A 23,789-nucleotide genomic window follows, 5' to 3' on the forward strand; every position below is an offset into this window, starting at 1 on the left:
CGATTAAGGGCAGAATTGAGTTTTAAAAAATCTAAACGTCATGTGACATCACGTATTTATGAATTTTGATGGAATATTAAGGGAGGTTAAAGGTAAGGGTAGAATTAGTCAATTGTCAAAAATAGGAAGTTAGTCAATTAGCTAAAAGCTAATTTAAGAAATTTATCCTTCAATAAATTATTCTGAATTTTCAGTTTTGATTGAACTCCATCAAAACACAGTATGGGATTCTTTTGCATGTTTAAGTTATTTTATTTTAAAAATTTGGAAAAATATTAAGGGTAAAATAGGTAAAGAAAGTATTAATTAATTGTCATTTAACCTTTATTTTATTTCATGTAGCCATCGTAAAGTAAACAGAGAACCAAAAAGAACAAGAGTCAAATAGGACATAATTACAAAGATGCAGGGAGATTGAAAACGCACACACAAACACCCAAAGAAAACTACTACAAACAATGATAAAAAAGTATTTGCTTTACAAATATATTCTTTTTCGTTTTAACAGGAAGAATCATGTCAGTCTTCATGCGAAACTAGAAGATGCTACTTTTTTCAGTGATATCTTTCATTGTATGATATAACATGATCACTTGATCAGAAGTCAGTATTTTTGCTGCTTCTTCCACCGTATGATACAAGATGGTGTCAAGTACTGGGGTCATGTACATGCATGTGTATCTAACAGGTGTAAGACAAAAACAAACAAATGCTCAGAGATTTGTATTTTGATTTTTGGGGTGTGTATCGCATCCTCTTTTCTTTCCTTGGAAACAAGAGTCGTCTTTGAAGTTGAAATGTCGAATTGTCTGAGATCATCATAAGGACCCAATGTGAGTCAACTGATCCTGCAAAAAAATAAAGGATAACCAACCTCGTACATGGACCTATCTGTATAATATATTAGAAAGACGCATGGGTACCAACCTCAAATGGTGGATTATATTCAGATTGTGTGCATTCGGAAGCTCAAACCAAATAGAAAAATCGTCAAAATTTGTTTTCCTGGACTTTCTCATGTATTCTGTCATCTTCTCAATGTCTGCCTCATGTATCTAAGAGCGGATCGCAGCATTGCTCTAGCTTTTCTATCTGGAGTACAGCCAGACAGAATCATGTCTTCATAGATAGCCGGAACCTGATACATTAAGCATTAGTGCAACATTATCAAAGATATTCATCCTGTTCAAGTTAGCACATACGGAAACAGCAAAACTACAATTTTTTTGTCACCTTGGTTTAGAGATTTAGATAAGGTTTCTAGGCATGGATATTCATCCTGTTCAAGTTAGCACATATGGAAACAGCAAAACTACAATTTTTTTGTCACCTTGGTTTAGAGATTTAGATAAGGTTTCTAGGCATGGATTCGTGCATAGGTTTCTGACTTGCCTAACCACAATTTCTGAGTATAGAGGCATAGTCCAATTCTTATGTATATTCAGGTAGGCCATCATGCCATGTGATATAGGCTTCAAATGTTCTCAAACTCATTTATGGAACATCTCCCTCAATTTGAATCTAATCACTGTCCGCCTGTAATCTCATTCAAAAGCTTAGTAGGCTTTCACACTTGCATTTCCAGATTTCATTATGGCAATCTAGTATTAATCAGACAGTTTTAAGCACATAGCGTCAGGTCAAATTTTGGCTGATATAGAAGGCATTAGGACTTCCACAAGCCCCATAAGCCCACAAAAAGGAACCCACACAGCACTTGATTCTGGTTCTCAAAAGACATCGCCCACATAAAACTCAAACAACCCCTAACCAACCAACTCGGAGATTTAAACCCCCAGCACAGCCACCCAACCAAAACAAGAAAAACCACCCAAAAACAAAATCCCACATCACAAAAACGAAGGAACATTGCCCACTCACTCCAAATCTCCAGCAGTTGAAACAGAAATTTCTTTCTTTTTCTTCTTTTTTCTTCTTTCCCCTTCTGTTGAGACCAATCCTGAACAATCCCCCCTTCATTCTAGCAAACACTTTTGAAACCGGAACAGCCCAATTATTTTTTTGGTGTCTAAATCTCCTTACTGCGTTAGGAAGAGCCTCAAAATTCTTCATCTCCTCGATATTATCATTAATCCATTCCAACTCTAAAACCATGTTTTTCTCAAACACTTATCTGCTGCCCCATCATCGTCCTTCTTTAGAGCAGCCCTTTCATCTTTCAGTAATCTAACTTCCTCCTCCACATCAACTGGTGTGGAATCTTCAACAAGAGTTGACTTTCCTTTCTCTCCACCCTTCAAAATCCCACCACAAAAAGCTATACAATCAGATGTTTCAGAAAATCAGTATTGCATTTCTAAAAAATGGGTAGCCATCATTCAAGAAATAATGGAGCACCAACCATCCTTAAAATCTTCAACCCTATGGAAGCAAACTGGGGCAAGACCTTTGCCCAACAAATGAGGGTCCAATCAATATGGCTGGTCACTTCTTCCACAGGGGAGCTCTTTGAAAAATCCGAGCATTTCTCTCCAGACATTTCAATACTGCAAAAGGTAGCTAATCCCAAAGGATCTTTCCCTTCTGCAAGAAACCTGGGGCCCTCCATGAAGACAAGAGAACATCCAGGTTTGAGGGGGAGACCCAACATCTACGAAAAATCCCAAACAAATGGCACCAAAGAGCATAGGAGAAAGGGCAATGTAGCAATACATGGCTGACTGACTCTGGGTTCTCTCCACAAAAACTACATAGAGGGCCCAACACTACACCTCTTTTCAGTAGCTGGTCCACCATTTGAATACATTCCAAACAGCGCCCATAAAAAGAAAATTGTCTTAGAGAGGACCTTAGCTCACCAAATCCAACACCATGACACATTCCGGGAAGGGCCAAGCAGTAGTAATTTGTGGCAAGAATTGGTAGAAAAACATCCTGACTTTTCACCCAACCAGATTCTATAGTCTTTCTGCTGAGGGTTTAACTACACTTCACTCAACTTGCTGAGAAAATCTTCCACCAAAGATACCTCCCAATCATTTAGGTTTGTCCTCAACTGAGGCACCCAAATTGACTGATTGCCCACCCAGTCAACACACTTACTAACAGAGCGATTTCTATCAGCAGCAATTTGATAGTTGATACAAGGCTGGAACACAGAGCTCAAAGGGCTGTCACCACACCAAGTATCATTCCAGAAGAAAATGTGCTCTCCATTCCCAGGTTTTAACTTAACATGCTTGTCGAATTTCTGCTTCAGGTTCTAACTCCCTTCCACACACTAGAGCCATAAGATTGAGTGAGATAGAGAGTTTCCCAGTTCGTGGGAGCTATACCATATTTACTCCCCACCACCTGTCTCCAAAGTTGATTACGTTCTTCACCAAAACACCACAATCACTTGCAAAGGAGAGCCCTATTCATAGATTTTAACTGTCTAAAACCAGTACCCCCAACTTCCTTTGGTTCACAAATTTTGTTCCAAGCTACCATGTGAAGTTTCTGCTCCTCCTTAGGGCCTTCTCAAAGGATGTCTCTTCCAATCTTCTCCAAGCAATTTACCACCCCAGAGGGAGTTGTAAACAGACAAAAAAAATAGGTAGGAAGGCTTGAGAGCACACTCCGTATGAGAACCAGCTTACCTCCTTTAGATAAATACGTTCTCTTCCAACCAGACAATCTAACCTGGACCCGCTCAATGACTGGATCCCAAATAGAAGAAGAGTTGTAACTTGCCCCAACAGAAGACCAAGGAATCTTGTTGACAGTGAACCCACACTACAGCCCAAAGAGACTGCTAACTCATTTATATGGGGAACCTCCCCTACTGGGATTAGTTGGCTCTTCTGTAGATTAATCTTCAGCCTAGAAACAGCTTCAAAATAGATGAAAAGACACCACAAACACAACATATCCTCCTGCTTTTCCCTAGTGAAAATGATGGTGTCATCAACGAACTAAACTCTCAGCCCATCAGCCCCCACGGAAAACTTCTGTGTGTCCACCCTCTTTTACCCAAAGGCTCCACTACGAGAGAAAAGGAAATGGGGAGAGTGGATCAGCCTGTTGAATGCCACACTCACCAGGGAAATAATCAACAAAGGCACCATTAATAATCACCAAGTACACGGCAAGGTGCCAACTAGGTGGTTGGTAAGGTCTCCTGCTGGTTGTGGCGGAGATTTGGAATCGCCCACCTGCACCTGGATTGGGGGATGGACTACCCCCCGTTGTGTAGCCCTTCAAAAGATATCAAAAAAAAAAAAATCACCAAGTACATTGGATCAGAGATACAACAAGCAATCCACTTCCACCAAAGAACACCAAAGCCCATTCTCCTCAGAATCTAATCTACAAATTGCCACCTTACATGATTATATGCTTTTTTTCCAATTCGAGCTTGCAAATGACTCCCGGCTCCCCCTGTCTAACTCTAGAAACCACACATTCATTTGCTATTAACAGCCCGTCTAAGATCCGTTGTCCATCCACAAAAGCACCCTGGTAAGGTAAAGTTTTGGACAGACCTGTGGTGGGGCAATTCCACTTTAACGGAATCTTATCCTAGAATTTTCAACCTCACCCTAAACAAAGAAGCATCCATCTCTCAGTGTCTCCCCACTTCTCCCAATGAAAACAACATAAATTTGAGCCTTAGAAGACCCTTAAGGACTCGGAGATTAGTGAGCTAACTGATCTCTTCCTCTCTCAGAGAACCCCAAACTCCCAAGACTCCCGTGTCCGGAAACCCCACCCTCTTGGTGAGTTCTCTTCCAAATCTTTCCTCGAGGCTCTGGTTGCAAGAGACTGGGACTGTGTCTTCCCTTTCAAGAAGATCTGGTGTAAGTCTGTTCCCTCAAGATTGTGTTTTTTCGTTTGGGAGGCCTGTCAGAATCGAGTAAACACCTGTGAATTACTGCAGAAGAAAACTCTTGGAAGACTTTATATCTCTCCTCATTTCTGCATCCTTTGTTTTTGTGAGGGGAAGACAGCTGATCACCTTTTCATACACTGCCAGGTAACCAACAACATCTGGAACTACTTCTTACAGCTAGTTGGGTACAGCTGGGTGGCTCCTAATCATCTTCAGGACCTGATTTCCCAGTGGCAAGAAAAAGGTCTGAACAAGAGAGGTAAGGTATACTGTCAAATAGTGTTACCTTGCTGTGCTATGGGGAATTTGGGAAGAAAGGAATAATCGGTTGTTTGAAAACAAGGTAAAATCCAAGAGTGAGCTGATCCATCATATCAATTATCACTGCAATTTGTAGGCTTCTAGCTCAGAAGTGTTCACAGGAATCAATGTTGATGACCTTAACAGGAATGTTGTTAACTTTCTGTTCTCCTCCCCTTCTATCCCACATACTCCCAAGGTTCCATCAATAAGAAGGAAAGGAGATTGGACTAAGTTTTGAGGGTAGTGCATCGGGTAGCCCTGGAGTTGCTGGCATAGGGAGAACTTTAAGAGACGAAAATGGGTTCATCTGTTGGGTGTACAGTGGACCGATTGGTATAGCTGACTCTACAAAGGCAGAAGTGTTAGCAGCTCTCACAGGGATTCGCCTAGTCAGCAGACTGGGCATTCAGAACCTCTTCATCAAAGGCAACTCAGCAAACACCATAAAATGGTTAGGAAAACAGGAGGCTGGACCATGGAGACTTAGTCACTTCCTAGCAGAGGTAAGGGACCTATTGGCTTCTAAGAACACATCTCTGTACTGGATTCCAAGGGATTTAAACGCCATTGCAGATGGATTAGCAAAACTAGGTGCTATACTGGAGACATTGTATTGTGACAAATTTCTACCTGTGTAGATTTTAGGGGCCTGACCCCTGTTTAGAACTCGTACACCTTCATGTGTACCCCCTATTTCTTTTAATGAAATCTGTTAACTTTCTTTGAAAAAAAAAAGGTAAAACTAATTTTCTCAACCACTCTTCGAATGCGGGTTAGTCAGCACCTTCGAAAGTAATTTGTAAAAACTTCCAATCAAGCTGATTGGACAATAGTCCTTCAAGTTGGCACTTGGAAGCACCCTACAACTTCAGAATTAATGAAATGTCTTGACAGTGTAGCCGGCCAGAGATAGGTGGAAGAGGAGAGAAGAGAAGAGAAGAGAAGAGAGGAGAGAAGAGAGAAGGTTTGCAATGTAACAGTACTGGCGGCGCCAGTGTTTATTTTACTATATATAGGGCGACAGAAATAACAAGGGAAAAGACTCTTGTGCCCCTGAGTACAATAACAGACATAACTGAAATAAAAAACGAAATAAAAAACACTTTAACTAGACAAACAGGCCCTAACAACTGTAACTAAGTTACTTTAACATTATTCCAACACTCCCCCTCAAGTTGGAGCATAGATGTCAATCATGCCCAACTTGTCACACAAATCTTTGTGCCACACGATGAAGACCTTTGGTGAAGATATCTGTAAGTTGCTCTTCCGAGTTGACATATGGTGTGCATATTTCTCCACTTTCAAGTTTCTCTCTGATAAAATGCTTGTCCACTTCAATGTGTTTCGTCCTATCATGCAGAACTAGATTAGCAGCAATATTGATGGCTGCTTTATTGTCATAGTAGTGTGACATAGGATTGCTTACTACGAAACTCAGTTCACCTAACAGATTTCTTATCCACATGATTTCCGCAACCCCATGAGCCATCGCTCTATACTCTGCTTCAGCACTGGATCTAGCCACCACACTTTGTTTTTTGCTTCTCCATGTGACAAGGTTTCCTCCTACAAAGGCACAATAACCACTGGTAGACTTTCGATCATTGACTGATCTTGCCCAATCTGCATCAGTATATACTTCCACTTTTAAGTAACTGTGTTTCTAGAACAACAAACCAGCTCCAGGAAACTTCTTGAGATATCTCAAGACCCTCTCTGCAGCCTCAAAGTGAGTTGTCATCGGGTTGTGCATGAATTGACTAAGGACACCCACTGCATAGGCAATATCAGGCCTGGTCATAGACAAATAGAGAAGTCTCCCCACGAGTCTCTGGAACATCTTTACATCTTTCAAAAACTCTCCCTGACTGTCTCCCAGACGGTGATTAGGTTCAATAGGTGAATCAGATGGTTTTACCCCCAACTTGTCTGTATCTTCTAGTAGATCTAGTACATACTTCCGTTGGGAAATAAAGATGCCATTGTGAGAGCGGGCAACTTCAATTCCAAGAAAGTATCGTAAGGGGCCTAGATCCTTCACCTCAAATTTAGAGGCTAAGCATTTTTTTAGTCTCTGGATTTCAGCCTCCCAATCTCCTGTGATCACTACGTCGTCCACATACACAATAAGAGCTGCAATTTTACCTTCACCTCTTTTTACAAACAATGTATGATCTGACTGGCATTGTTTGAATCCCATTTGTTGGACTGCTACATGGAACTTACTAAACCAAGCCTGGGGTGATTGTTTCAATCCATATAGAGACTTTTTCAACCTGCACACCTTTTGTTTACTGCCTTTGGCACAGAACCTTGGGGGTTGGGTCATGTACACCTCCTCTTCCAAGTCACCATTCAATAAGGCATTCTTGATGTCCAATTGGTGAAGATCCTAGTCAAGATTTGCCGCCAAGGAAAGGAGAATCTGGATGGAGTTCATCTTCGCTACAGGAGCAAAAGTCTCTGCATAGTCCACTCCATATACCTATGTGAAGCCTCTTGCTACCAGTCTAGCCTTGTACCTTTCAATAGTTCCATCAGCTTTGTGTTTCACTGTGAACACCCACTTGCACCCCACTGGTTCCTTCCCCTCAAGAAGATCTACCAACTCCCACGTACCATTTTGTGTAAGGCATCAATTTCTTCCTGCATTGCATCTGTCCATTCAGGTTTTGACAAAGCTTCTACCACGGTCTTAGGGATGGGAACACTATCCACAGAGGAGAGGAAGGCACGGTACGAAGGTGAAACATGCTCATAGGACACAAAGTTAGAGATAGGATTATTAGTGGTACAAGATCTAACACCCTTTCTCTTAGCAATAGGAATATTAAGATCATTGGGGACATGTGAATCAACATTTAAAGGAGCAATGGGATCAAGTGTACCTGGCTAATGAGACGGATCTGCCTCGGGTGAATCCGATGATGTTGGTTGCATAGTGTCTGGCTCCACGGCTCTTGAACTCTGTTGGCTCTTATGACAACGATGGAAAACCCGGAATGGAGGAGGATCGGGTAAAGGAGGTAGTTGAATCTAAGTCGTCGTCTGTTTCTCCTCAACCCTACTCTTCCTCTGAGGAGAAACCGAGAAGAACAGTTGACTCTCAAAGAATGAGACATCAATGGAAACATAGTACTTGCGGGCAATGGGATCATAGCAACGATACCCCTTTTGAGATGAGGGGTAACCAAGAAAAACACAAGGAACAGCCCGAGGGTCAAGTTTACCATGAGTAGGTGATAAGTTGTGGACAAAACAACGACACCCAAAAACACGCATCGGAATGGTGGACAGCGGGGCTGTTGGGAACAGGAGTTGATGCGGGGCCTTATACTCTAGTAGCCGAGAGGGCATGCAATTGATGATATATGTCGCACACAATACTACATCCATCCAGAACAGTTTTGGCACATTCATATGAATCAGCAAGCCACGAGCAACTTCGAGAATGTGACGATTTTTTCGTTCAGCCACACCATTTTGTTGGGGTGTCCTGGCACAAGAGCGCTGAAGTGACCCACTCGAAGCAAAGAACTTCGTGAGATCACTATGGAAATATTCATTTGCATTGTCCAACTGGAAAATATGAATTTTCGTTTAGAACTGAGTGAACACCATGCGTTGAAAATCTTTCACAATTTGTGGCACTTCGTCTCGAGATCGCATAGGGTAAACCCAAGTGTATTGAGAATAATCATCAATCAAAGTAACAAAATACTTATAGCCAGCCGCAATAGGTAGAGTAACAGGGCCCCAAACATCAGAATAAACAATATGAAATGGAAATTCAGATCTTTTATTTCTTAAAGGTAAAGAACTTCTACAATGCTTACTCAACTGACAAGTTTGACACTGTAACTGACTCACTGACAAGGACTCAAACAATATTGGGAACATAACTTTTAACGACTCAAAAGAAAGATGACCTAAACGACTATGCCATAAATAGGCCTGACTCTCACTCGACGAACTTGTGGACTCAGTCGCCACTAGACCAGCATTATTCTCCAACACGTAGAGACCATCCACCATGCTTCCTCTACTAGTCGTCTTCCCCAAGGTCAAATCCTGAAACACACATGAAGACGGAAAAAAGGTGACTGAGCAGTTCAATGAGTGAGTAATACTACTAATGGACAACAAATTAATAGGTAATTTCGGAACATGCAGGACATTAGGAAAAGTAAGGCCAAGTGGGAGAGATATGGTGCCTCGGCCAGCTATGGTAGAAAAAGAACCATTAGCCAGTCTTACCTTATCTCTCCCAGAGAGAAGGTTATATGCCTGGAACAAATTTGACTTACTGGTCATGTGATTTGAGGCTCTGGAGTCAATAATCCAAGGTGAATCAGTAGTATGAGATGACACATGGAAGGCTATGGCATTACCTGATGTAGACGCAAATGAGGTAGAAGGAGTAGGCCCAGAATCCACCTGGCGGAGAGTCCTACCATACAATTCCAAATGTTCACGGAAGGAGTTGATAATATCTTCCTTAGGGTCAGAACCGGGATGTCTCTCCTGAGTTATGGAAGGACTAGTCTCTGTCGATGCCAAATTAGCTGAGTTATACCTTCTTTGATTCTGCTGGCTGGTTTCTTGCTCTGGTCCGGTGCTGACTTCTTACCCAAATCCTGTGCCCATTTAGGTTTTCCATGGAGATCCTAGCATGTATCTTTAGTGTGTCGTGTCTTCTGGCAGTGAGTGCACCAAAGCTTGCTTTTATCTTCTGTTTTTTTCTTAGTGTCACCCCTTTTAAAGCCACCTCCGACATTTGTATCTAAATTTCCCTGGACCGCTAGGGCAACTGACTCCCCTTCTACACCATTCATCACACTTCTTCTGCTTTCTTCTGACTGCACCAAGGCATACACCTCCTGGACTGATGGCAAGTCTTTACTACCCAAGATCTGTACCCTGATGGACTCATATGACTGATTCAGCCCTAGGAGAAAGGCAAACACGCGTTGTTGTAATACAAGTGACTTATAGGCCTTTGCATCTTCATCACACTTCCAATTCACATTCTGATAGTGATCAAGTTCTTTCCATATTGATGTCAAATCAGAATAGTACATCGAGAGACTCCTCTCCCCCTGCTTGCAAGTAGAAGATTCAGCTTGTAGTTGATATATCTTGGCATAGTGTCTCTGTTCTGAATAAGTGGACTTCACTTGTTCCCATATCTCACAAGCAGTTTGAGCCCACATAAAGGTCTTCCTTACTTGTGGCAGCATTGAAACCAAGAGCCAAGACATCACCATACTGTTCTCTTGGTTCCACCTATCATGCTCAGCACTTCCATACTTCGGTTCCTTTACTCTCCCATTGATGTATCCTATTCGCCCCCTAGCAGTGATGTAGAGTTTTATCCCCCTAGACCACTCAAGGTAATTCAGGCCATCAAAGGGAATGACAGTCATGGGAAAGCTCATATCCATTCCCCCACTCACTCCATTGTGGCTCCCTGAGATCTCTGAAGTAGCAGAATTCTCAGTCGACATGGTCAAGCAATTAATCAGTCCCACACACCGGACTTAGGACCCCTCCTTACTCCACAAAGCAATGCTCCACTCAGTTCACACCCACACACTCGAGTTTACCAACTAGATTGAGCACAAACAGTACCAAATTCTGGACAAACCTGAGGTAATATTCGGCAGTTTCAGACCTGTATAGATTTATCAGTCCCACCCTACCACCAGAATTCCAGAATTCCAGAATGGCTAACAGCCCCTAATCAGCAGGAGAGATCCTTCTTGCTTATAGTCAACTCAAACCATTGAGAAGACGGGTCAGCATTGACCTACAGTTGTCTTAACACACGAACAGGATCACACGATCCAAGAAAACTAGGGTCACACAGGTTCGACAGCATTCAGCCGCCCCAGATTCATAGGGTTTTCACTCGGCACATGACCAAGGAGAGCAAAGAAGAGAAAAAATTGGGAGAATTGTACCAGTCGTAGCTATTATGTAGTCCAGAATCAGATTTCCTTTCTGCTAGTCTGTTCGATCTATTCTTTGGGTTGATCGATCTTCTCTTGACAATAGGGTTGATCGATCTGCTCTCTTTTAATCAGCATTCCCGCTCTGATACCATCTTGACAGTGTAGCCGGCCAGAGATAGGTGGAAGAGAAGAGAAGAGAAGAGAAGAGAAGAGAGAAGGTTTGCAATGTAACAGTACTGGCGGCGCCAGTGTTTATTTTACTATATATAGGGTGACAGAAATAACAAGGGAAAAGACCCTTGTGCCCCTGAGTACAATAACAGACATAACAGAAATAAAAAACGAAATAAAAAACACTTTAACTAGACAAACAGGCCCTAACAACTATAACTAAGTTACTTTAACATTATTCCAACAAAATGAAAGTAGATTTTGATGCATATGACAGAGTACACGTCACATAAAAGCATTGAAGAGCCACCATGACACCTGATTTGATGGTCTCCCAATAATTAGTATAAAAAAGACATCGGGAAACCATTAGGCCTCACAGCCTTGTCCCCTTTGAGGTCCTTGAGAGCTGCCAAAACTTCTGTTTCGTCAAACGGCCTCTCCAGCCAGTCCCTATCTTCATCACTTAACTATTGAAACTCCACCCCATCCGGTAGGGGCCTCTACCCTTGCTCATCAGGGAACAAAAGCTTGTAGTAATTTAGTATACCTTCAGCCATCTCCTCTTTCGATTCCAACAAATCCCCATCCACCCTAATACTTGTGGTTGAGTTCACCCTGCATCTTGTATTTTCCATTTGGTGAAAGAACTCTGCGTTCTTATCACCTGCTTTCAACCATAGAGCCCTAGACTTTTGCCACCACAAGATTTCCTCCACTTTTGCAAGCTTGCAGAACTCATCCCTAGCCACAAGGGATCTCCTTATGTCATCATCTAAGAGGGTGCCCACGGCCTCCTTCTCATCTACCTCCTTAAATGGCATTTAGCATTCTCTCCTTCCTATCTGCAACATAGCCTAGTTCATCTGGGTCCATTCTTTGATGTAGGCCTTCAAGCACTCCAGCTTAAAACAAAAAGTCCTCTCTGGATTGTTGAGGGAAGGAATGGAGTCCCACCACTGTTTCACTTTTTCAACAAAACCAAGCAAAAGGCATGAGTTCAAATCTGAAAGGTCCTGGCCTCCTGGGTGTCAAGAAATACCTTCCAGATTAAGAAGTGGCACGTGATCAGACATTGGTCTCAGCAAAGCTCGTTGCACCAAGTCTGGAAACTCCTGCTCTCACTCCCCATTAATAAGGAAGTGATCCAATCTAGATAGAGATGAATTGGATCTAAAATTGATCCACGTGAAAGTTGCACCCTCTAGAGGGAGATCTATAAGACCCATGTGATCAATAATAAATTCACCAAACTCCAGCATGTCCACCGACAAGCATGAGTCCCCTTTCTTCTCACAGGTATATCTAACAATGTTGAAGTCTCCTCCCACACACCGTCATAAAAGATACACCTCCTCCAACTCAGCCTAGAGGCTAGAACTCAAATCTTCTTCCCCCATTAACTGGCTCATACACCCCTGTGAGATTTCCTCCCAAAATTCTTGAGCCAAACTGAGAGAAAAACTCCCTCATCATCTAATCCACCATTTCAACCACAGCAGCATCCCAAATGATGAGAATTCCTCTAGACAAACCAATAGTTGGTTTTGCAACCCACCAACAAGACCACCCTTTCCACATTTCTTTATTTAAACTATCACACTGCACCTCTTTCTGTGTTTCTTGTAGAATCACAATATTAGGAGATCACTTGTGGATAACAGCCTTCACAGAACTCCATTTCTCTTGGACTCCCAGTCCCCTTACATTCCAAAAGAATAACTTCATGAGTGACTGAGAAAAATGTGACCCCTTTGATAGCCTCCATCTCCCTTCCCCCTCCCCCGATAGGCCTCCCACTCCCCTGATGATCGTTGAGTGTCCACTCCAACCTATGTTACTCCCTTGCTAGTTTTGGATTCTGCTTCAACAAGGCATTAAGGTCCTCCCCACCGCCTGCATTCCTTTTCTCTATGGCCATAAACAATGCCATGACCTCGTCCTCATGACCATCGAAAGAAACACCCAAAAATCTTCCAATGTCTCTAATGTTCTGGTGTACCCACTCACACATGCTTGCAACTCCCTTCAAAACCTGCTGGATCTCAAATAACTTTGACTCCTCACCCATAACAAGGATTGGGCCTGATTAGCTTCCTGAGATAGACACAGCACCCTCCTGTCCTGCTCCTCCATGGCTAAGGGCAGCTTTGAAGTCACCACCGCTAACTCCTTGAAAATAGAGCTGCTTTCCTGATCAAGCTCCACAACTCCCTCACCTAGCATCAACGGCCCCATCCCATCAACCTGAAACTTACCTTGAATGGCAATGGATGGATTATCTACAATTGCTAATATCGCCAGTCCATCGGTGGTTACACAACGATCAACAACCCCTTCAGGCCCCACCAGAAGTTTCTTTTCCCTTAAACCCATCATCCTTAAAGTTCATTTCTCTCACTTCTCTAAACACACTCTGATGAGGGCAGATTTGTCCCTCCAGTAAAATTGTGACACGTGGCACCTCGTGACAACTAGGAAAACACCCAGCCAACAAACTTACGAAGTTGGTGACCCACCCGGGCACCTGTCTGGTCGGCCTGGCGCGGCCTGACGCGCGCCTGCGCGGCGCGCACGAACTACACGGCGCGCGCGCGGCCTGTGCGAACTGCGCGCGGCTTGCGCGAACTATGCACGGCTTGTGCGACCTGGCCGACCTGGACCAGCCTAGCGCATGATCCGGCCAAGGCGCCAGCTTGACGACCTGATCTAGACACTGACCCGCCGACTGACACAGGCGCCAGCTTGACGACCTGATCTAGGCACTGTCCCGCCGACTGACACAGGCGTCGACCTGACGACCTGGCCTAAACACTGACCCGCCGACTGACGCAGGCACCCCTCTGACAACCCGGCCCAGGCGCCGACCTGGCCGCCTGACACAAGCGCCAGCCTGACGACCTCGAGGAGTTCACCACCGTACCCCGATTCTGACCGGATGCGACGAGTCTTACCGTTTGGAGGCTTTTCACCCACCTAACTCGCGAAGACTCCGGTATATAAAGACCTCACCCCCAAAGGGTAGGGGGATGGAAAAGAAAGGGAAGTAGCCCTGCTCTCTAGCTCTCTCATATTATCTTCAAAGCTCTCTACAATAAGAGTGCTAACTTAAGCATCGGAGAGCCCCCACCAGGAAAGTACCCCCGGGACCTCTGATTCAGTTCTCGCAGGTCCTTCAGCTCCCGCCGCCTACGAAGAGGAGGAAAAGATGCAATTCTCGGAAGTCCCTCAGCTCCCCCCACCTACAAGGAGGAGGAAGAGATGGAGTTCTCGGAGGTCCCTCAACTCCCGCCACCTACAAGGAGGAGGAAAAGATGGAGTTCTCAGAGGTCCCTCAACTCCCGCCACCTACAAGGAGGAAAAGATGGAGTTCTCGCAGGTCCCTTAGCTCCCGCCACCTACAAAGAGGAGGAAAAGATGGAGTTCTCGCAGGTCCCTCAGCTCCCCCCACCTACAAGGAGGAGGAAGAGATGGAGTTCTCGGAGGTCCCTCAACTCTCGCCACCTACAAGGAGGAAAAGATGGAGTTCTCGGAGGTCCCTTAGCTCTTGCCACCTACAAAGAGGAGGAAAAGATGGAGTTCTCGCAGGTCTCTCAGCTCCCGCCACCTACAAAGAGGAGGAAAAGATGAAGTTCTCGCAGGTCCCTCATCTCCCGCAGCCTACAAAGGAAAGAAGACCACCTCATGCTGAGGGCAGTCGGATTGCGCCGCACCAGGGAGCTCCAACATTCTCCAAGGCATCAACCGCCTAGTAGGGAGTTCGCCCCCAGGCAGTTCGCCACCAAGGCAGTTCGCCCCCAAGCAGTTCGCCCCCAGGCAGTTCGCCACCAGGGAGTTCGCCACCAAGGCAGTTCGCCCCCAGGCAGTTCGCCACCAGGGAGTTCGCCACCAGGCAGTTCGCCCCCAGGCAGTTCGCCACCAAGGCAGTTCGCCACCAAGGCAGTTCGCCCCCAGGCAGTTCGCCACCAAGGCAGTTCGCCCCCAGGCAGTTCGCCACCAGGCTGTTCGCCACCAAAGCAGTTCGCCACCAAGTAGCTCGTCACTAAGGTACGCCACCACCGGGTCGAATAACGAGGTACTTTGCCAAAAAATTTTACATCACAAAACATTGGTACGTGGCCGAAAACGATTACATCAATTGGCGCCGTCTGTGGGAACCCGCTACAAAAAGCTAAGTTCTCATCCTACCAAAGCTAAGTTCTCATCTTGCCAAAACTAAGTCCTCACTTTTTAGAAACTGAAGCTATCGCTTTATAGTTTACATTTTTTATGAACTCAGAGACTATGCAGGGAGCTAACGGACTAAGTAGCTCTACAAACCTTACTTTCAATTCAGATAATGCCACATCAGTCCTCTCCGCAAGGTCCCCCCTACAAAGATGAGCTCTTCGTGGCTTCCGCGGGAGTTGGCGGCCAACTGAACTACATAGGCGCCCTTACTGGTCGAGCCTTCCAAGGCTCCCGTGTGAGCTGGCAACCTAAAGTTAGTGGTGTTGCCCCCGAAGGTTGAGCCCCTAGTAGCTTCTTGTAGGAGTAGGTGACCGGCATTACGAAGCCGATGCAGGCCAAGCCTACGGGCCACCTCACTACTTAAGACTCGGTTGCCTCTCCGGCACGGGCAAAAGTCAAAAAAGAGTAGACTACGAGTCGCTACCAAAAGCCTACGGGCCACATTACTGCTTAAGACCCGGTCGCCTCTCCGGCACTGGAAAAAGTAAAAAAAGAGTAGACTACGGGTCGCTCCCAAAAGCCTACGGGCCACATTACTGCTTAAGACCTGGTCGCCTCTCCGGCACGGGCAAAAGTCAAAGAAAGAATAGACTACGAGTCACTCCCAAAAGCCTACGGGCCACATTACTGCTTAACCGGTCGCCTCTTCGGCACGGGCAAAAGTCAAAAAAGAGTAGACTATGAGTCACTCCCAAAAGCCTACGGGCCACATTACTGCTTAAGACCCGGTCGCCTCTCCGGTACGGGCAAAAGTCAAAAAAGAGTAGACTACGAGTCACTCCCAAAAGCCTACGGGCCACATTATTGCTTAAGACCCGATCACCTCTCCAGCACGGGCAAAAGTAAAAAAAGAGTAGACTACGAGTCGCTCCCAAAAGCCTACGGGCCATATTACTGCTCAAGACCCGGTTGCCTCTCCGGCACGGGCAAAAGTCAAAATAAAGAGAGTAGACTACGAGTCGCTCCCAAAAGCCTACAGGCCACATTACTGCTCAAGACCCGGTCGCCTCTCCGGCACGGGCAAAGTCAAAAAAAAGAGAGTAGACTACGAGTCGCTCCCAAAGCCTACGGGCCATACTAGTAATTGGATCAGCACTTACTAGCTCATCGACTTACGGGCCAAAAGAAATCTACTCCCTTCGCTGAGTTACTATCAGCTCAGGAGTGGGGGGCTATTGATGAGGGCAGATTTGGCCCTCCAGTAAAATTGTGACACGTGGCACCTCGTGACAACTAGGAAAACACCCAGCCAACAAACTTACGAAGTTGGTGACCCACCCGGGCACCTGTCTGGCCGGCCTGGCGCGACCTGAGCGCGGCCTGACGCGCGCCTGCGCGGCGTGCACGAACTGCACGGCGCGCGCGCGGCCTGCGCGAACTGTGCACGGCCTGCGCGACCTGGCCGACTTGGACCAGCCTAGCGCATGATCCGGCCAAGGCGCCAGCTTGACGACCTGATCTAGACACTGACCCGCCGACTGACACAGGCGCCAGCTTGACGACCTGATCTAGGCACTGTCCCGCCGACTGACACAGGCGTCAACCTGACGACCTGGCCTAAACACTGACCCGCCGACTGACGCAGGCACCCCTCTGACAACCCGGCCCAGGCGCCGACCTGGCCGCCTAACACAAGCGCCAGCCTGACGACCTTGAGGAGTTCACCACCGTACCCCGGTTCTGACTGGATGCGACGAGTTTTACCGTTTGGAGGCTTTTCACCCACCTAACTCGCGAAGACTCCGGTATATAAAGACCTCACCCCCAAAGGGGAGGGGGATGGAAAAGAAAGGGAAGTAGCCCTGCTCTCTAGCTCTCTCATATTATCTTCAAAGCTCTCTACAATAAGAGTGCTAACTTAAGCATCGGAGATCCCCCACCGGGAAAGTACCCCCGGGACCTCTGATTCAGTTCTCGTAGGTCCTTCAGCTCCCGCCGCCTACGAAGAGGAGGAAAAGATGCAGTTCTCGGAAGTCCCTCAGCTCCCCCCACCTACAAGGAGGAGGAAGAGATGGAGTTCTCGGAGGTCCCTCAACTCCCGCCACCTACAAGGAGGAGGAAAAGATGGAGTTCTCGGAGGTCCCTCAACTCCCGCCACCTACAAGGAGGAGGAAAAGATGGAGTTCTCGCAGGTCCCTTAGCTCCCGCCACCTACAAAGAGGAGGAAAAGATGGAGTTCTCGCAGGTCCCTCAGCTCCCCCCACCTACAAGGAGGAGGAAGAGATGGAGTTCTCGGAGGTCCCTCAACTCCCGCCACCTACAAGGAGGAAAAGATGGAGTTCTCGGAGGTCCCTTAGCTCCCGTCACCTACAAAGAGGAGGAAAGATGGAGTTCTCGCAGGTCTCTCAGCTCCCGCCACCTACAAAGAGGAGGAAAAGATGAAGTTCTCGCAGGTCCCTCATCTCCCGCAGCCTACAAAGGAAAGAAGACCACCTCATGCTGAGGGCAGTCGGATTGCGCCGCACCAGGGAGCTCCAACATTCTCCAAGGCATCGACCGCCTAGTAGGGAGTTCGCCCCCAGGCAGTTCGCCACCAAGGCAGTTCGCCCCCAGGCAGTTCGCCACCAGGGAGTTAGCCTCCAAGGCAGTTCGCCACCAAGCAGTTCGCCACCAAGGCAGTTCGCCCCCAGGCAGTTCACCACCAGGGAGTTTGCCCCCAGGGAGTTCGCCACCAAGGCAGTTCGCCCCCAGGCAGTTCGCCACCAGGGAGTTCGCCACCAGGGAGTTCGCCCCCAGGCAGTTCGACACCAAGGCAGTTCGCCCCCAGGCAGTTCGCCACCAAGGCAGTTCGCCCCCAGGCAGTTCGCCACCAGGGAGTTCGCACCCAGGCAGTTCGCCCCCAGGCAGTTCGCCTCCAAGGCAGTTCGCCCCCAGGCAGTTCGCCCCCAGGCAGTTCGCCACCAAGGCAGTTTGCCCCCAGGCAGTTCGCCACCAAGGCAGTTCGCCCCCAGGCAGTTCGCCACCAGGGAGTTCTCCACCAGGCAGTTCGCCACCAAGGCAGTTCGCCCCCAGGCAGTTCGCCACCAAGGCAGTTCGCCACCAAGGCAGTTCGCCACCAAGGAGTTCGCCCCCAGGCAGTTCGCCACCAAGGCAGTTCGCCCCCAGGCAATTCGCCACCAGGGAGTTCTCCACCAGGCAGTTCGCCCCCAGGCAGTTCGCCACCAAGGTAGTTCGCCCCAAGGCAGTTCGCCACCAAGGCAGTTCGCCCCCAGGCAGTTCGCCACCAGGGAGCTCGCCACCAGGCAGTTCGCCACCAAAGCAGTTCGCCACCAGGCAGTTCGCCACCAAGTAGCTCGTCACTAAGGTACGCCACCACCGGGTCGAATAACGAGGTACTTTGCCAAAAAATTTTACATCACAACATTGGTACGTGGCCGAAAACGGTTACATCACACTCCTTGAGTTTCCACCTAAGAAAAATAAGCCTAAAATTTAGCTGACTTCCACCTTTGTTTTCATTACCTTATCCAAGTCCATTGCTCCCTGAACTACATTCATCCCATTTATTTCAACCTCATCTTGCTCCTCTTCTTCTCCCTCCCCGTTATTATCTTCCAAAGGCCTGGTTCTGTACATTTTTTCCTCTGTTAGGCATAATTCTTTGGCAACTTCCTTGACCAACCACCTTCGATTCCCTCTCCTCCCACCCCCACCATTGTCTCTCACTCCATCCCTTCTTTTTCTCTCACCCTTCCTAAAGTTGACTCACCTCCTTTCTCCTCCCCACTTCTGCTTTTCAACTCCTTCCGCTGCATCCTTCTCCCTACTCCCCAAAGCCCCTCTGGCTTTCCCACCCATCCCCTTTCTTCCTTCTCAGACTTAACCCCTCTCTCACCCCCTTGTTCTTGTTCCAGAACCCCTCCAACAACACAGATCTGACCCACATCCTTTGTTCTTTCCAAACTACCATCCTCCCCGAGTTTTTCCGGTTGGGGCTCCTTAGCTTGAGTTTACATCTGGTCACAGCATTTCCTCACAACCCTCCAATTAAATACAGATGTGCTAGAAATGGAAACCAAAAAGCAAATCATGTGATGTTTTGAATTTTAACAAAAGGTTGGCATGTCCATGACTCCATGTTTAATTAGGCATCACAAGGAAGTGGTGACCAGGGTCACAGTAGAAGTAATCTCTACTCACTGCAGTCAATAATTTAACTGAGAGAAAGAGAGGGCGAGAGCAGCCAAGGGTATACATACAGCTGCATTAGATTAGTCTTAACTATCTAAGTAAGTAATCCTCTATGTGCATAACCAAACCATTTAGCCTGACTTTTCCTTATCTTGTCACATATTGGGGCGACCCCCAGGTGCAGGGTCTGGTGACCAGGGTCACAGTAGTCCCAGTGCATGAGGCTCCCACCAATGCGGGGTCTGGGGAGGGACATTATGATAAGAAGAAAATAGAACAAATCAAAAAATGTAAAATAAGGATTCTTTTTCACAAAGAGTGGTTAAAATTCCTAAGACTATGCCTTTAAAAAAAGGAGCAAGAAAGGAATTTCTACCTTTTCAAACTTCTCCACCCGGATGAGAGCTTTCATAAGGGTAGTATATGTAACTACGTCTGGCTGCAAGTCCTGATAATATGAGAGGACGCAGAATTTAATGGTGTGTATAGATAGAGAAAACACACACACACACACAAAAACATATATGCATGCCTCAACAAGGTTAAGGAAATGGTGGTTGAGGGGAAAGCCAGATGGCTACGCCATGCCTGGAGGTTAAGTCTCATCACCCATGCATTATTTAGGACATGGACTTTAGATGTTCTGTTAAGACCTGTTATTGGAGAGTTGGATTTATCAGTTTCAATGGAAGTGGCTGCTGGGGAGAAACTCTCTCTCTCGCTTCATTTCAAAAACATTATGTTTACGTTCTCAGAGAATGAGAGAATGAGGAAAGCGGATAGGAGGCTGAGGTTGAAGGAGATTCCAATGGTGATGCAGTGATGGATTGGATGAAGGATGATTGGTAGAAAGGAAGTGTGGATGACTCCCTCCATCCATCCATCCAACCTGAGGTCCAGGTGAAAAAAAAAAAAACGAGTCTCTTCTACTTTGGGAGGAGACAATTTCACTAGAGATCAAGGCATTTGTTCATGTCTGAAGATCAGCTAATTGCTTGAAGATGGGGTAGGTGAGGTTATCTCATTGTGCTTATTTTTTTTTTTTTTTTGGGGGGGCGGGGTTAGGGGTCACTTGCTATCAAAAGAAAACAGGACAAAGATCACTATGGAAAAGTGTAAATCAACAACTTACATTTTCCTTCATGTACTGCAATACAGCGAAAGCTTCTGTATCCCTTCTGTCCTCACCAAATGCATTAATTAATGAATTGAGAACTAAAACACTAGGCTTTAAGCCATCAGCCCTCATGACCCTGAATGCATTTACTGCTTGTTCAGACAAACCCTGTCAACAGATGGAGGTAATATTGGTTTTCTTGCTCAACAGTCTAATCTCTTCATGGAAAAAGTATATATTCTCCTAAACAAAAGACATTATAATCGTGCAAGATAGTTGTCCTAATGTTCTCAACTTACTGAAATTTGTTTTACCAAAAAAAAAGAACTTACTGAAATTTGGTGATTATCCATTAATTAGGTTATTGGACAATTGTTGTCCCACAGAATAATGAATATTATGATCAAAGTCATTAATCTTTTCTAGCAATAGTAAAACTTGTATGAAGAAAATATACACCAGTGTACTCTCACCAGCAGGATTGTGGTTCCTGGCATCCCCTTTGTGCCAATTGTAACAAACGATCACCAACCAAACTATATATATATATCCTGGCATCCCCTTTGTGCCAATTGTAACAAACGATCACCAACCAAACTATATATATATATATATAGTCATAAATAGACTGATATGGATCATTATGAACCATCTAATTGGGCAATATTAACCAATCAAACATGCTCATAATCCCTTGAAATTATACAAAAGGATTGGTGTCATCAGTCAGAGGTGCTCTACACTGGAATTTTGGGCTTCAATTTTCAATCAATTTAATAGCAATTCAACCATTTTCTTCCCCGTATGGACAATAAAAGCAAATCAACCATTTCCTAATTTATGATTCAGGAGTAACCAAAATACCTGCTGAAGAACATAATCATCTGGTTTTAATGAATGAAATTACTATAAATATGGACGAAAAAAAGTATCTTTTAAGATGAAGAAAACTTGGGTTTAGGAAAATACTCTTTGTGCATATGCATTGACCAAGGCATGATACATGGTTGGGGATGGTTTCAATCCTGCAGATTTCATGGCCTCCAAGCACTCTATTGCGTCCTTAAACCTTCCAGATTGCCCGTAAATGTCAATAAGTGTGGTATAAGTGACAACGTTGGGCAGTAATCCTTGACTGTGCATCTTCCCCAATAAGCTCTTCACCTCTTCCCACTTCTCTTGCTCCCCCAACGAATTAATCATGATATTGTACGTTGTGGTGCATGGCAAGCACCCGCTTTCCTGCATTGCCTGAAATAGTTCCTCAGCTCTATCATGGCGCCCAGACTTGCAGTGGCAATCAATAAGTGTGTTCCATGTAACTGTGTCAGGCTGAATTCCATCCAATTGCATCCTTTCAAATGTTGCCATCGCATGTTCCAGACAATTGTACTTCCCAAAAGTGTCAATCATTACATTATAGAAGTGCCGGTCAGGACGTACCCCGCAGCTCCTCATCTCCTTGAGAACCGAAAATGATTTTTGCCACTCCCCTCTATCCCGATAACTAGCCAATATCCTACTAAATACATATGAATTGGGTTGTACATTGTTGGCCTCCATTTCTTTGAGAACAATCCTTGCACTCTCCCACCGGCCAGCGTTAGCATAAGCATCAATCAAAAGACTGTAAGTATGCTCATCCGGAGGCAACCCACCTCTCTCCATCTCAGACACAATCGATTCAGCATCTCGCAAAGAACCCGTCTTCACATAGCCTTTAAGAAGCGCATTATATGCTCTGGTCCTCGGTTTCAATCCCCCTTCTTTCATCTCTTCGAAAATTGCTTCGGCCTCCTCAGTCCGGCCCAAATTCCCCAATGCAGAGATTACAGCAACAAGAGTGGCAGTCTTGGGGCTCAACCCTTGGCCTTGAACCATGGCTAGGAAGAACATTGCCCGGTCTGGGTCCCCAGCCTTAGCGAATGCCACAATGAGGTCGTTCAGAAGCTGCCCATCGAGCTCAATCTTATCTGTCTCCATCTCCCCATATAGCTTCTGCAATACCGAAGAGTCCACCTTGTTAGTGCGAGTAAGTGACTGGATTATGAGGCTGTAATTGACGAAATCGGACTGGTAGCCGTCGCGACGCATCCGAGACATCAAATTCAGGGCTTTCTCAAGGTCGTCATTGCGGGCACATGCGCCAATAAGGGCGTTATAGGTTAGAGGAGTTAAGATCTGGCGTTGAGAGAGCAAGAATGCCTCGTAGAGCTTATCGGAGCGGCCGAGGGCGTGAATGAGAATAGAGTATAATAGCTCGTACGAGAAGCAAAGGTTATGTCTCTGAAGCCATGAGACAAGGGCATAGGCGGTTTCGAGAGTAGAAGGAGAAGAACACAGAGATTTTAGGAGGGAGTGCCAAAGTGGGGCTGGGACAGCGCGGTAGGACTCGGCTAGGCGGAGTTCGATAGGGTCGAGAGAGGTGGGAGAATCGGTATCGGAATCGGAGTCGGTGTCGGAGGTGGTAGAGTAAGCGGTAGTGGATGAGAGGAATCGGATGAGAGGATCGAAATCGTAGCGACGGTTGTGAAGAGAATTGCAATTGTCTAGTGAAGAGGAAGTGGTAGCGATAGTGGTGGCGCTTGTGACTGCTGTAGTGAAGAGCGTAATTGGTGGTAACGGAAAAAAGTGGTGATGACGCAGAATTGGGGAGAAGACGTTAGTCGAAGGGAAGCGAGTGGGAGGAAGTGGGGGCAGAAGAAGCATGTTCTTCTTCTCCTTCCTTCTGCTGTTGCTGCTACTGTTGCCTTAGTGGTGGAAGAATTGAGATGGTTTCGGTAGTTTTGGATAAATTTTATCGAGATCCAGGATGACGCATGGAGAACCATCCACGTGACTAGAAGTAGGAGTGGCTATGTAATATTGAATTATTTCTTGTGTTTTAATTTTTTAAATAAATCATTAAATTTTTTAAACTGCCCCTAAGGTTTAGGTAAATTAACTAACTATATCCAATTGTTTCAGTATCCTTACTATTTTTAATAAGGGTAAATTATAAAAAACCCCTTGTGTTAATGTTCTGCGTTAATTTCAAAAAAAAAAA

The 23,789-nt window shown here is 45.8% G+C and overlaps 1 protein-coding gene across 5 annotated transcripts; it reads right to left on the bottom strand.

Moving 5' to 3' along the window:
• Positions 1-414: 414 nt before the first annotated feature.
• Positions 415-23,578, bottom strand: LOC148849795 (Pentatricopeptide repeat (PPR-like) superfamily protein). Of its 5 annotated transcripts, none has more exons than XM_088943975.1 (5): positions 21,713-23,557; positions 20,759-20,911; positions 20,003-20,074; positions 928-1,138; positions 415-809 (listed from the first exon to the last, which is right to left on the bottom strand). In XM_088943975.1, exons 1-4 carry the CDS (start codon positions 23,450-23,452, stop codon positions 1,028-1,030), a joined length of 2,076 nt encoding a protein of 691 aa, XP_088800101.1. In that variant the 5' UTR covers positions 23,453-23,557; the 3' UTR covers positions 415-809; positions 928-1,027. The 5 variants fall into 5 exon arrangements, with proteins under 5 accessions (XP_088800101.1, XP_088800100.1, XP_088800102.1 ...); XM_088943974.1 differs by having other exon boundaries at positions 415-848; XM_088943976.1 differs by lacking the exon at positions 20,003-20,074 and having other exon boundaries at positions 415-848; positions 21,713-23,578.
• Positions 23,579-23,789: the final 211 nt, after the last annotated feature.

This window comes from Nelumbo lutea, chromosome 5 (assembly GCF_056320005.1).
Source record: "Nelumbo lutea isolate HS-2025 chromosome 5, American lotus-T2T, whole genome shotgun sequence".
In the NCBI taxonomy this organism is placed as follows: domain Eukaryota; kingdom Viridiplantae; phylum Streptophyta; class Magnoliopsida; order Proteales; family Nelumbonaceae; genus Nelumbo; species Nelumbo lutea.